The sequence below is a fragment of the Gavialis gangeticus genome, unplaced genomic scaffold (genome assembly GCF_001723915.1).
Source record: "Gavialis gangeticus isolate Ggan-Ray unplaced genomic scaffold, GavGan_comp1, whole genome shotgun sequence".
Lineage (NCBI taxonomy): Eukaryota > Metazoa > Chordata > Crocodylia > Gavialidae > Gavialis > Gavialis gangeticus.
In genome coordinates this window covers 192,870,135-192,882,416 of record NW_017728992.1, presented here as the reverse complement: position 1 = coordinate 192,882,416, position 12,282 = coordinate 192,870,135, and the positions used below count along the sequence as shown (strand labels likewise).

The window sequence follows — 12,282 nt, the reverse complement described above, 5'->3', positions numbered from 1 at the left end:
TTTGACTATGTTTTTTAACTCTTTATTGCAAAGAACTCAGAAAGCCCCACAGCAGGACAGAAATACTTTTAACACCAGGGATTCCTATCCAAAATCTCTGACTGCATCTACACATGGTGTGGACATTTGGTTATGTGAGGACAACTAGCAGCAGCACACCCTGCACTGCCACTAGTTGTCTCAAGGGAATGCCCAGGCCACACATCCTCTGAGGCATAGCAAGTTACCCTGGGAGGGGGCAGCAGAAGACGGGGCCAGCAGTGTGCTCGTCCCAGCAGCCTTACTAGGGGTCCTGGAGGCCTTCCAGGGCTGCAGCAGAGGCGAGTCTGCTGTGCAGAGCCTGGCCAGCAGCCGCAGCACAGCTCCAGCCAACCCACCTCTGCTTTTGAGCCATGTGCACTGCCTGTGCATGTGCCACTCTACATTTATTCTCTGCAGGTTTTTTGACCCCTGGATATCCAGACATGTCTGCAGTGCCACATACCACACAGCCATGCTCATCTTGACATGGCCTCTAAGTTTAATCTCATGTATCATATATAGGTGCCTACATACCTAAACAGTGCTAATATTGCACAGCACCCTTTAAATGATCTCAGAACACCCCAGTTTCTCAATTTGGGCACCGTGGTGGAGAACCACTAGAACAGGGGTAGACAAAATACAGCCCACCTGGCTCAGGCATTGGAGGCAGCCCAGCCCAGGGAGCGTGCAGCCACACTATTTCAGAGCAGCCCCGCTGGCAGCAGTTCCTTTGGTCTGCTGTTGCTACTGCCATCCCTGCCACTGGACCTGGCCCCATTGCCCAGGCACCCCAACCCATCCGCCCCACACCTACCACTGGAGCACCAGATGGGCAGGGTCTCCATGGAGATGGGTCCAGGACCGGCACAGGCAGGGAACGCTCGGCCAGGCAGATGGGACAGTGATGCAGATGGATGGGAAGTGGCATCTGGGAGCAGGACAGGTGGCTGGGATCTTGGGGTGGTAATACCACAGGGCTGGGGCACAGCCATGATCTGCCACTCGCATGTCCTTGCAATAGGCACCAGTTCTACAGGCGGGGCAGGTGGGAGGTGTGGATCATGGCTCTGCACCAGGCCCTGGCTCTGTGCTGTGACCACTGCAAGATCCTGGCCCCAGTCCTGCAAACCTGTCCATCCATCCTGCTCCCAGACTTCTCCCTGCCCACCTACAGCCCCATCCCATTCACCAGGCCGAATACACCTTGTCTGCAGGAATCCAAGGCCTGACCCAGGGTCGCTGGGTGGTGACAGCACAGTGCTGTGCCCTGGCGGCAGAGCCACTTAGGGAGTTTTGGTGAGCTGTTGTGGAGGGGACAAGGGGGTGCTGACCTGGCCCACAACAGCTCACCAAAACTCCTTAAATGGCCCTCCAGCCCGAAAAATTTGCCCACCCTTGCTCCAGAAGGACCGCAGATCTTAACTATTTATATCTGTTTTTGGAAATCCTGAATAAATTGCAGGAAACCTAGCAGTCTACTATTTTCCTTCACTAATCCCATCTATAGGTCCAAGACCAACAATCACACACATCACTTACTAGATTAGAAAATGTTTTAAGAGATACCCTGTCACTCTTCCTGTTTCCTGCTTTGGGCTTCTTGCCCTGCACTGGCAGTCCAGAAACGGAAATAAATGAAATTATAGCCCGACAACTGATACCTGCCTGATCCCTCCATATCCTCACAGTTTACACACCCATTTTGTCAGTCATACGTTTGCATGAGTTTACTCCCAAGGAGCATTTATGCATCTCTGCAAGTATATAGCTTTAACTACTTCCTCTAGAAGTATTAGAACAGATGAGCATTTATACCTAAACATGCATAACTGTTTTAAAAAAAAAAAAGTTAGGGGCAGGCTATGTACTTGCTCTCTCAAGCCTTAGTCTTTTTACTTAAAGATTTATTTTCTGGTCATACCAAATGACGATGAGCTTTTCTCTTCCAGTTTCCCTTTTCTTTCAGTTTTCAATGCTCCTGAAAATTTAGGGAAAATACACAAACTTAGCAGACCCTTGGCTGACAACATGCTTATTTGTAAAAGTCACTAAGTTGTAAACATTCCTATCAGTATATATTTTAAAACACAAGCAACAATGATTTTAAAAATCACTTTACAATTATTTTACTGACTTAAGCACTGGAAACAAAAAGCACTGTCGTTTACCAACTTAGAATTCTTCTCCTTTTCAATCATGTTCTTTAATATTTTCTCCTGCAGACTCTCAAAACATTTCTCCTTTTTGGGCACAGAGAACTGTATCTCTGTCCCTTCAGAGCTCATTGATGTGGAAGACCTCTATTTTTTACTATTCCCTTTGGATAACTTTAGACTATTGGTTAAAGGCATTTCCAGATGTAAAGCATGTACGTGGCACGAGGGTGCTGAAAACAAGACGACAAATTTACTAGGCATTCAGTAAGGATTGCAGTCACTGGATGGGTCAGACTGCTGAAACATCAACTACGGGTAATATTTTCATCATGTTGAACATGTCATTGCTGCTTTATGAATGCCTTGGTCTCATTATGTCTTACAACACAGTAAAACGCTACATGCCAAAAGTCTGTTCCCTTTACTTTTTTCGTTTTTGAAAAGTTGATGTCAATTCCAAACAATAATCTTAAATTTAAAGTTGATCTTGATCCTCTACTATTTAAAACAAACTTCCTTCCCCACACTTGTCCTTCCCAATTTCATTACGGAGGAAAGTGATGGCAATGGTAATAGTGACGAAGCTGATGCTGCCACAGTTAACTAAGTGCAGTTACTTATGAATGGACCCCTAAATTCAACTACAGTATTTTTGCACCCAGTACAAAGTTCACAACCTCAAAGTTTATTGCACATTAAGTTGTATTTGCTTTTTTTTTTTTAATGGTGCTTCACTGTTAACCTAATACTAGTTCATTACAAATTTAACTGGATCCTGAGAACTCAAGTCAATATAGCAGAGCAAAAGAAAATTTGGAATATATGAAAAGCTTATCTCATATATCAGAATTTTCTTACCACACTTGCACAGACTGTATTAATCCAAAATATTTACTCGAGCTTTCAGTGTTAAAATGACCTTTCCCCTCTCGATTCACTGTGATGCAGGGAATCGTTAGGTAACTGAATAAAGGTAAAAAACCTACTGTAATAATACGGCATTATATTTGATTATAAATTTGAAAGAAATTTTCACATAATCAAGCCACAGACAAAAATTAATTTTGTTGGAGGAGGATATCCACTTAACTCCCTATCTTGGAAAAAATGCATAACAGGATAAAGACTTATTAATACCATCTAGATCTCCTGCAAACTTCATTGGTCAATACAGGGCAAGCTCTACAGTTCTTCCTTATTTATACCACAGAAAACTTAGCTCAGTTTAGAAGGTCTCTGGAGAGTGCCACCGCCATACGAAAGAAAAGAAACCATACCATACTGTTTTTACGATTTAAAAATAAATCTGTGCATCATTACGATATGAATGATCAAAGCATTCATTCCAGTTTAATGTAAATGTACAAGAGTAGCTACGTTCTTTGTCTCTTGACCCTGAGATTTTCTACTACTTAGGTAGACATAGCAACAAGAGCTTTTAGGAAAGCCTCTTTCAGAACTGGCTTATCTCTGTTGCCTCAATATTTTAGGCACTATGTAATTTTGGATGCCTAATGTATCATGCTTGATGGAGCCAATTTTCAGATGTTATGTTCTCAATGCTTGCTGAAAAATCAGGCATCTTTTAGATGTCCCAAAAGACAGGCCTCCTTAAAAAGCAATATCCAAGAATCACTAGTCATTTCTGAAAATCCAGGTGTTTGATAAGAATCATGAAAGATGAACTGAAAGACCTCCCTCAAAACTTATTTCGTCTATCCACACGGCTTTAGCATGAAAAGCAATACAGTTTACATTTGGAAAATACAGAGCCAGTACTGGGCTACTTTTCCGGAGCCAGACAGTTCATCACCTTTTCATGAGGACACTGTGCTCACACTTAATGAGGCTGCCCACCTTCACAGAAACCTTTCCCCTGATTGTTAACCACAGTACAGGCAGTCCTTGACTTACAATGTTTTGCACTTACAACATTTATAAATCGACACCCTGTTTCAACTTTTTGACATCAGTTTCGACTTTACAACGCTTGATCCGATGCCACGCCAGCGAACAGGTTCACTGCGTCGCTCACCTCCCTGGAGAACATCTGTCCAAACTTCCTTGGACACTTTTTCTTTAAGAAAGCAGACAAAACTCCAGAAAACCTACAGCCAAGACTCCTGAGAAGACTCCAGCCAAGAACCGTTCAATAAGTCCAACCAAGAGCCCTTCAAAAAGTCCAGCAAAGTCACCTCAAAGAAGTCCTTCCAAATCAATATGATTGCTATTTACAATATAAATACATCAATGTAGCTATATTACTCATCTATAATTGATCGAGTACAAAATTCTGGGGTATTTTTAGTGAAAATACGGTATTGGGCCTTGGTTCAGCAACTAATCACCAATTTACGTCCCACAACGTTTCGAGTTAAGACACAGTTTTCAGGAACCAATTGTGTTGTAAGCCTGAGGACTGCCTGTACTACAGAGTGAGAAGGGAACAGAACAGTTAGGCCACCACCAGGAAATGCAAGGAGACCATTAAATGCTGCCCCTTCCAAACTGCCAGATGGAAAGACAGCTCCAGGTTCTGAACATAACCTGGCCAGCAGCTAGGAACAGCCTCTGGCACAGGGTCAAAGGAAGGAGCTGATGTACTTCTAGGTCCCAAAGTTCCTCTTGGAGGTGTCCTTACTTTTAACATAGGGTGCAAGCTGTGCATTTGCCATGAACTACTCAACCCTCCAACTAGAGCAGTATCTTTCTTGGATGCAGAATAAAGCTTTATACCTCCAACATTGTCTCTAGGCTGCTGCCCTTTACTACTTGGGGCAGATGATGGAGGAGCATGCAACAATCTGTGCACTAAATGCTCATAAAATATTAAATTCCAATACAGAACTTGATCTGAATTACTCTCTTGGGGCTTCCCAGTTTCTCTGCCTCTGCTCAAGGATTTAAGCAAGTTTTTGCACTTAACCACCGAAAAGCTAAACAATTTTCACACTGCCCTCTCCTTTAAGAAGAACCACATCACATTAAGTTTCCTAAGGAATTTATCATGAATAAATGCTTAATACTCTTCTTCACAATTAATTTTTAATCATTACCTTTAAAAAGTCCTGGAAATTGGCTTACAATTTCCTGCACTAACGTCCTACATTTGCCGTTACACAAACAGCACTATTTTGTCCGAATGGCTCCCTCTGGAAATAGTCTTGGAGATATTAGCTATCATGATGAATAAACTATGAAATGTATTAAGTTAAGTTAAAAGAAAACAGTACCTTTTTTCCTCTAATCTTAGGGAAACCGGCATTTCTCTAGATCTTAGTATTACAGGTCCATCTGCAAGTGCATATTTTGGATCATAACAGGAATACTAGTAATATCCTATTCTTAAAAACAACCTATAATTCCCTACACATATTAATTTAGTTTCATTTCATCTTAGAGTGAGATCATCCGGTTTTAAAGATGAGGGAATCAATGCAGAGACGTAAAGAAGTAACTTGCCCAAAGCTGGGAAATTTGTTGCGAACCTGGGAATAAAACCCAGGTCTCCAGCTTCTAAGCCTCGAACCCAAGAGCTAATAGGATGCATTTCAAGCATATGACATCATGGACAAGATGGACTGTTAGAATGATCTTTAATATCATACAGCTGAATTATGTGCTTTGTCAGTTCCTTTTTTATCCTTCTCTTCCCCATTCTGACAGTACGCCCTTCTTCAGATGCCATAAAGCACAAAAGCTTTCACAACAATATTTACAGTCATGGTACATGCGCTTCTTCAATGAAAGATCTAACCTCTCCCGTAATTCCTGGGCAAATTTGACAATTCTTCATACTGTTATAACTGCCAAAATGGATAAGCTGGAACTGAACAAGCCAATGTGTCATTCTTGGAAGTTTTCAGGTTGCCAGGAAAAAACAATAAAAGGAAAAGTAGCAGGAAACTTTAATACTCTAAAGAAAATCAGAGCGAAAAAAATACTTCATGAATGGCATTCTTCTCTTTCCAAGTTGAATACAAATCTCTATACCCATGCTCTCCCATAATAAAGTCTTACACACACAGGTTTTTGCATGTACATAAATACAGAGACCACTTCAAGCCTCTTTGCTAGAAATCAGGAAGGGAAAGACCGACATCCAGCCACTCTTGGGAGACCTTAAAAAGCTACTGTGGTGAGCATCTACAAGAAGCTGGAGAGAAAGCATGTTTAACCATAATGCTCCTCATATGCAATGCATCTGAAAGGAAATCCATAAATTATTAGTGAAATACCAGATTGTTAACACCGCACCAAAAGGGAAGCTATACTGTTACTCAGCAACAGCGCTCTCACGTTTTCATGGCAATGATAATATTTGGCTGAATATCGGCATTCTCATCTTCTCCCAATGACAGCACCCTGGAATCTTGTATTTCTTTCCAGCTTGTCAGAGATAAGAACAAATCTCCCCAAGCATAAAGCAAGCATATCAAATGCTTCAGCCATATTCCTGATTATTTTGGTGGTCTTTGCTGGCCAACCACTTAAAAACAAGTACTGAATGCTACCAAACTGAGGAGTCTTATCTCCAAGTCCAAAGACTTAAGTCCTTTATTACTGAAATGCAACAGCATCCATCTACCTCAAGTGAATGTGTCCACTACATCCAAAAAACTGAAATGAAAGATGTGCTCCAGAATAGGGAGATTACTTACTGGTGAGCCTTCTTCAGCTGCATTGCCTCAGTAGACTTATAAAATGCAGGATGTGCATTTTATAAGTCCATCTACAGCTGTGGTTCTTAACCTTTTTTTAGACTTAGAGGCACCCCTCAATAAACCTGAGGCACCCCTTGAGAGACTCAAGGCACTCCTTGGAAAATGCCAGATCCTTGTTTTCACACATTTTCTGACCACAGAAAAATAAAAGGGCAATTCTTCTGTTGCAAAGAACCAGAAAAACCAAAACAGGTCAGGATTCCTGTTTGAAATCTCTGTGTTTATCTTGTGAACGGTGTTTGTGCACCTAACAGTGCTAACATTTTGTGGCACCGTGCTGCATTGCACCCTTGAAAGGATCTCACGGCAACCCCGAGGTTCCACTGACCCTGGTTGAGAACCACTTGTCTGGAGGAACACCATGCCCTCTACTTTTTAACTAGAGGATTTCATAGTCAAGAATTTTAAGGTCAAAAGGGATTTTAAGGTCAAAAGGGACCATTATGATGATCTAATCTACTCTTCCATCTGACATAGGCTATAAAATTTTACTCTGCCATTCCTGCCTTGAAAACAATTGATTACAATTCTGCAGAGAGAGAAACCTACACAGAGTCAGCAGGAATCTGACCAGGTGTAGGCAACCCCCAGCACAGGAGCCAGAGCATAGTACACAATGGCATTTTGCTTGGCATGTGCATCACAGGATGGATGGTGGAGGAGTCATAAGGGGCCTGATCCTTGTTGCTGTAGTGGCAATACAGCCCCTGCTCTTTCCCTGCCATCCACTACAAGGCGTGTGGGCACCCCCCGCTGGCAACGAGCCAGGCCAGGACTCCCCAGACCCAGAACAGCCACTTTAAGTCTCCCTGCCACCTGCGGTGAGCAGCTCAGGCTCTGTGGCAAGTGGCAGAGCCCAGGCTACCGGTGTCAGGCAGCTGGGAAGTTGCCAGCAGGTGCATCAGGGTCCAGAGAGCCCCAGTCCAGCTCACTGCTGGCAGTGGATCCACGCACACCTAAGGGCAGTCAGTGGGGAAGGGATCAGGGCTACACGGCCACAACAAAGATCAGGCCCTTTGTGGTTCCTCCACCGTCTGTCCCTGACATGCCAACGTGTTACAAGATGAGGTTGCAGGTGTATTTGGCACGCTGCCCAAAAATGCTGCCAATCCCTGACATAAAGATAACTGAGTACAGTACTGAATGATTGTTCCATATACCATTACCAAACAGTGCAATACTGAAACATTCTGACAGGCCCACACAATCTAATCTAAACACAGTACCTAAGTGCCATAAAAAGTGTAAACACATAATTAAAATTATTGCACAAACTTGCAATGACAAGATATGCTTTTTAAATGAGAATCTATAAAGCTATACCATTTCAGGGGTGTATTTTTAATTTTTAGTAATTTAATTCAATCAATTATCAGACTTGTATCACATGTAAATACCACACTGCTAACCAATCCTTTAAAAAAAAAAAAAGTTGGTAAATCTTATCCTTTGTAAAAGACTCATTTTTAAACAAAAACAGTAAGTGGAAGCAACTTTCACCAGAGTGGAAAAGTCAAACAGGTCCTAAAATATACTTTCATCCTCAAGGTGCATCAGTTGTCTTAGGATGAAAGTCTCTAATGAAGTTCCCTCTCAGCATGGATCTGAATGCCTTACGTGGGTCAAAGTATCCAGTTCTAGTAACTTCTGGGGTACAGCCCCAGAGCATGGCTCCAGATGCATGGGTCGAATGTTTTTATAAGATACAGGTAGGATTTTCTAAAAGTGCTTTGCTGTAATATTTCTCCCACTGAGGGACATGGCAAAACTCCCATTGGTTTTATTATTAGAACAGAACTAACCCAATGCCAATTGCATCTAAATATCCTACTCTAAAAGTGTTCCTGGGTTTTCCAAAGAAGTGGCGGGGGTGGAAATGATATCAATATCTGCTAAAGTTAAATACACATTCCTGAATTTGACATCTAAAGAGAGATAATGAATGGGAACTCCTAAACCATTGGAATCAAAGAGCTAACACAGTTCAAAGTTGGAAGAAGCCAGAGAATCCAAAAGGATCCCAAGAAAGCAGCAGACTTGAAAGCTTACAGCACAAAAACTATGCCTTCATTTTGGATAACAACACATGCAACACATTCATACATACCCTACAGCTATTAACCTAACTGCTCGTAAACTGAATCTCTTTACCTGACGCTGTGGTGGCTACTCTTCCATCAGTTACTGTTTTGGAAGAATGATATGTAATCATCTGAATATCTTCCTTTTCTTTACTGGGGTATTCATTACGGAAAGTGGATTCTGTGGATAATGATGTTGTAACTTCCGAATTACGGCTTAAGTCAAGAGGGAGACATGGTCCACGCTTCTCAAGTGACATGTGAGCAACATCAGGTACTACATAAAAGAAAAATGTAACATTAACAAAGATATAAGGACCCAACAAACAACAGTTTGGGCTGCAGTGTTAAACAATAAATGAATAGCTTGCAGCTAGGGTTACTGAATGTTAGTCTAAAGGTGAAAAAATGTGAAAGGTCTTTTTTTTATGATTCAGTTTCTCTTATTGTTCTTTATTAGATTAAAATACATTACCCTCTGACATGGTTGACTGTTGATTTTGGGCACTGATGGAGAACACTTTTCCATCAGTGACTGGAGAAGGAACCTTTTCTACAGAATCATCAGGCAATGGGCAAGTGGCCAAACGCTGCGATCTTCTTCTCCGCTGGCTATGTTTGTAGGATCTAGGGGGATTCACTGGCTGTGATGGACCTAAAAAAAGATCTTTCAATGTTGACGAAGCAGAGGTATCTCATCATCTTACTATAATAGTTTAAGATGGAAAGAAGGGACATGCTTTAAATAGTTCTCATCTGCAGTACTAATTACACCATGATTTGTAAGAATGATTAAAAATTCTGAGTATGAGAAGAAGGTTAATGTTTGTGGCAGGATTTGGGTTTTTGCTTAGCATACAAATTAAGGGATCTACTCTCCCATTGATAAAGAGGAACTCATGTAAATCTTCTATTTGCAAATTACAGGAGTCAACCCATCAAATAAAGGAGAGAACAGATCACTTGCAATGAAAGGAACAATAATATCTCAGTAAAGGAAACGAAATCATCACACTTATAAATACTTGAGAAAGTATGGACAGTATTAATGTAAAACTGTTAAAATAAATTCACAAAAGTAGTTCATTTTAGTTCTCATATCCTCACTTGCTGCTGAACTGATATCAACACCATGGTTACAGCCAGCACAAAACTAATGTCAATGCACTACATAACAAGAAGTCTCAACCCCAGCATTAAGAATCTCAAATGAGAGTACTGTAAATATTTAAGGCCTGATTCATTAAAAAAATAAAACGTGATTTATGCACATTTCGTATATTGTACTTTGGGAAATGTGCTTTACCTGCACAAATAATAGTTTTGTTAATCATTTTTCCCCTTGTCCTATCTAGAAACTTGTATGTCATGCTGTAGATTTGCAGCTGAAGGCTTACAGCTTTAAAAAAAGAAAGAAAGAAAGAAAGAAAGAAAGAAGAAAGAAAGAAAAACGAAAAAGCAAACAAGCAACAAAAATAATGTTTCTACTAAAAATTTTCAACAGGTGGAAGCCACTATTTAGTAAACTGTGAAAAGTAACATCTCTAGACAAAATGCAGGTTAAGATTTTGTATTTCAAATACCAGGAACAAAAAATGTAGCTTCAGTCTAAAATACAGAATAACCTCAAGGAAAACTACTTACCGACATCTTGGCGGCATTACAACATGCATGGACAGCAATGTTTTGTGGGGAAAAGTAGTAACATGATTTAAAACCATTGATGTTTCTTGAGTGAACAGAGAACTTTTCATTTACTCATCTCCCTCCCCTGCTCAATTAAAATTTGCTATGAGAAAAGATTGAGAGAGACCGGTATCTCCTGGGAGTAGGCATGTGGCAAAAGGTGAGTGGGGGAAAGAACACAACACACACACGAGGTGCAGTAGTCTTCTTCAATCCTTATTTTGCCACTGCTCTGTGAGTGAAGTGAAACAAGCCTCTGATTTATAGGAATTGTTGTTAAGTGTAGACCACAAACTTAGCTTTCAGAGAGCAAGGAAAATTTTTAAGACATGGGTCCCAAAACAAATATGAAAAGGTTGAAAATGCTACTCTGTCTCCCCCAAAATTTAACATATGAATATTGCAATATGCACAAAAATGTAATAAAACATTCAAGGACGATATGCAACAGATAAATTTCTCTACTGCTGACCCATGATATTTCAATACTATGTAAGTTACTATACATGCTTAAGAGGCTGAGTGACTAAGTTGTATTTAACAGCCTACACAATAGCTTCCCTTGCTTCCCCATCAAAGAGAACCCTTCTTCGCTTGCACACCATAGTGTGATGAAATATCATGTAGGATGAAGAATGGTGTAGCCAACAGGTACGTTACTTCAGTCCACTGCAGGTAGAATTCCTCAGAATTGAAAAGGAAAGATCCGCAACAAAATTGCATGTCTTTTCTTTTTTAATGAATCAGGCCCTTTAAACAGAAGTGTCTATAGTATGGAGATTCAAGCTAGAGTGGAACTTAACCATTAAAAGCTGGGACTTTCTACTGCAAAAAAAGTGCCATTATCCTTTGCACCATAATTCACATACCATGTTATGTGACTTGACTTTCAGTAAGCTTAAGTTATCCCTAGTGCACACACTTACGTTTGATTTTTTTTAAGCAAATTCATTGTAAAAGAAAAAAGCAACATTAATTTACAGTCAAAATGGTTTTTTCGGTATATCTCTTATGACTATAAGTAATTACGGTATTTTTTAAAATGTCTGTGCTCACTAGTTTTATTTATCACAGAAGAAGGAAGCTGAGAGACCAGCGTCAAATCCTCGACTTGTATTAATTCTGGGGAAAGTGGTGATTTAGGGGGCTTTATACACCCAGAAGAATCTCCAGATTCTTGTTTGCATTTCTTGCTGCGAGCCTTTCCTGAAGACAAAGTTGAGGATAACAGTGCAGGTTTCTGAGTGTTGGCAGAACTGCTAATATCAGCTTCATTTTTTTTCTGATTTTGAGGTTTAGGTGAAATCTCCTGAATAAATAATAAGAAATTGATACTTTTATTTCAGTTTCTTCATTGTGGTTCTTGCAATCTACTTTGCTTTTTTTAAGCAACTTTAGTACTCAAAAACAAATTTTTAAACCAACAATTAACATATTTTCAATACAAATGAAAAGCTAAAATACTTTAACGTATCAAAGTAAATACTGAACAATCTGTTTTTAAAGGGACACTACCAATGACTTTCAGTATTTAGAATTTCTCTTTACCTACTACTTGCAATATACTGTAAAAAAAAAAAAAAAAAAAAAAAAAAAAAACGGAAAAAAAAA

At 40.3% G+C, this 12,282-nt stretch overlaps 1 protein-coding gene across 9 annotated transcripts in view; it reads right to left on the bottom strand.

The window, feature by feature from the left end:
• Positions 1 to 12,282, bottom strand: part of PHF20L1 (PHD finger protein 20-like 1) — an 89,564-nt gene that overhangs the window by 36,174 nt on the left and 41,108 nt on the right. For 8 of the 9 annotated variants that reach the window (XR_002099591.1, XM_019528178.1, XM_019528179.1 and 5 more), the window contains 4 exons: positions 11,728 to 11,980; positions 9,461 to 9,640; positions 9,056 to 9,262; positions 1,946 to 2,002 (listed from right to left, as the gene is read on the bottom strand). Coding sequence is in view for 8 of the 9 variants with exons in the window: in XM_019528178.1 (XP_019383723.1) it covers positions 1,946 to 2,002; positions 9,056 to 9,262; positions 9,461 to 9,640; positions 11,728 to 11,980 (697 nt within the window). In the remaining variant the exon portion in view is untranslated. The remainder of the gene's footprint in view (positions 1 to 1,945; positions 2,003 to 9,055; positions 9,263 to 9,460; positions 9,641 to 11,727; positions 11,981 to 12,282) is intronic. The other variant, XM_019528183.1, reaches the window with a different exon arrangement.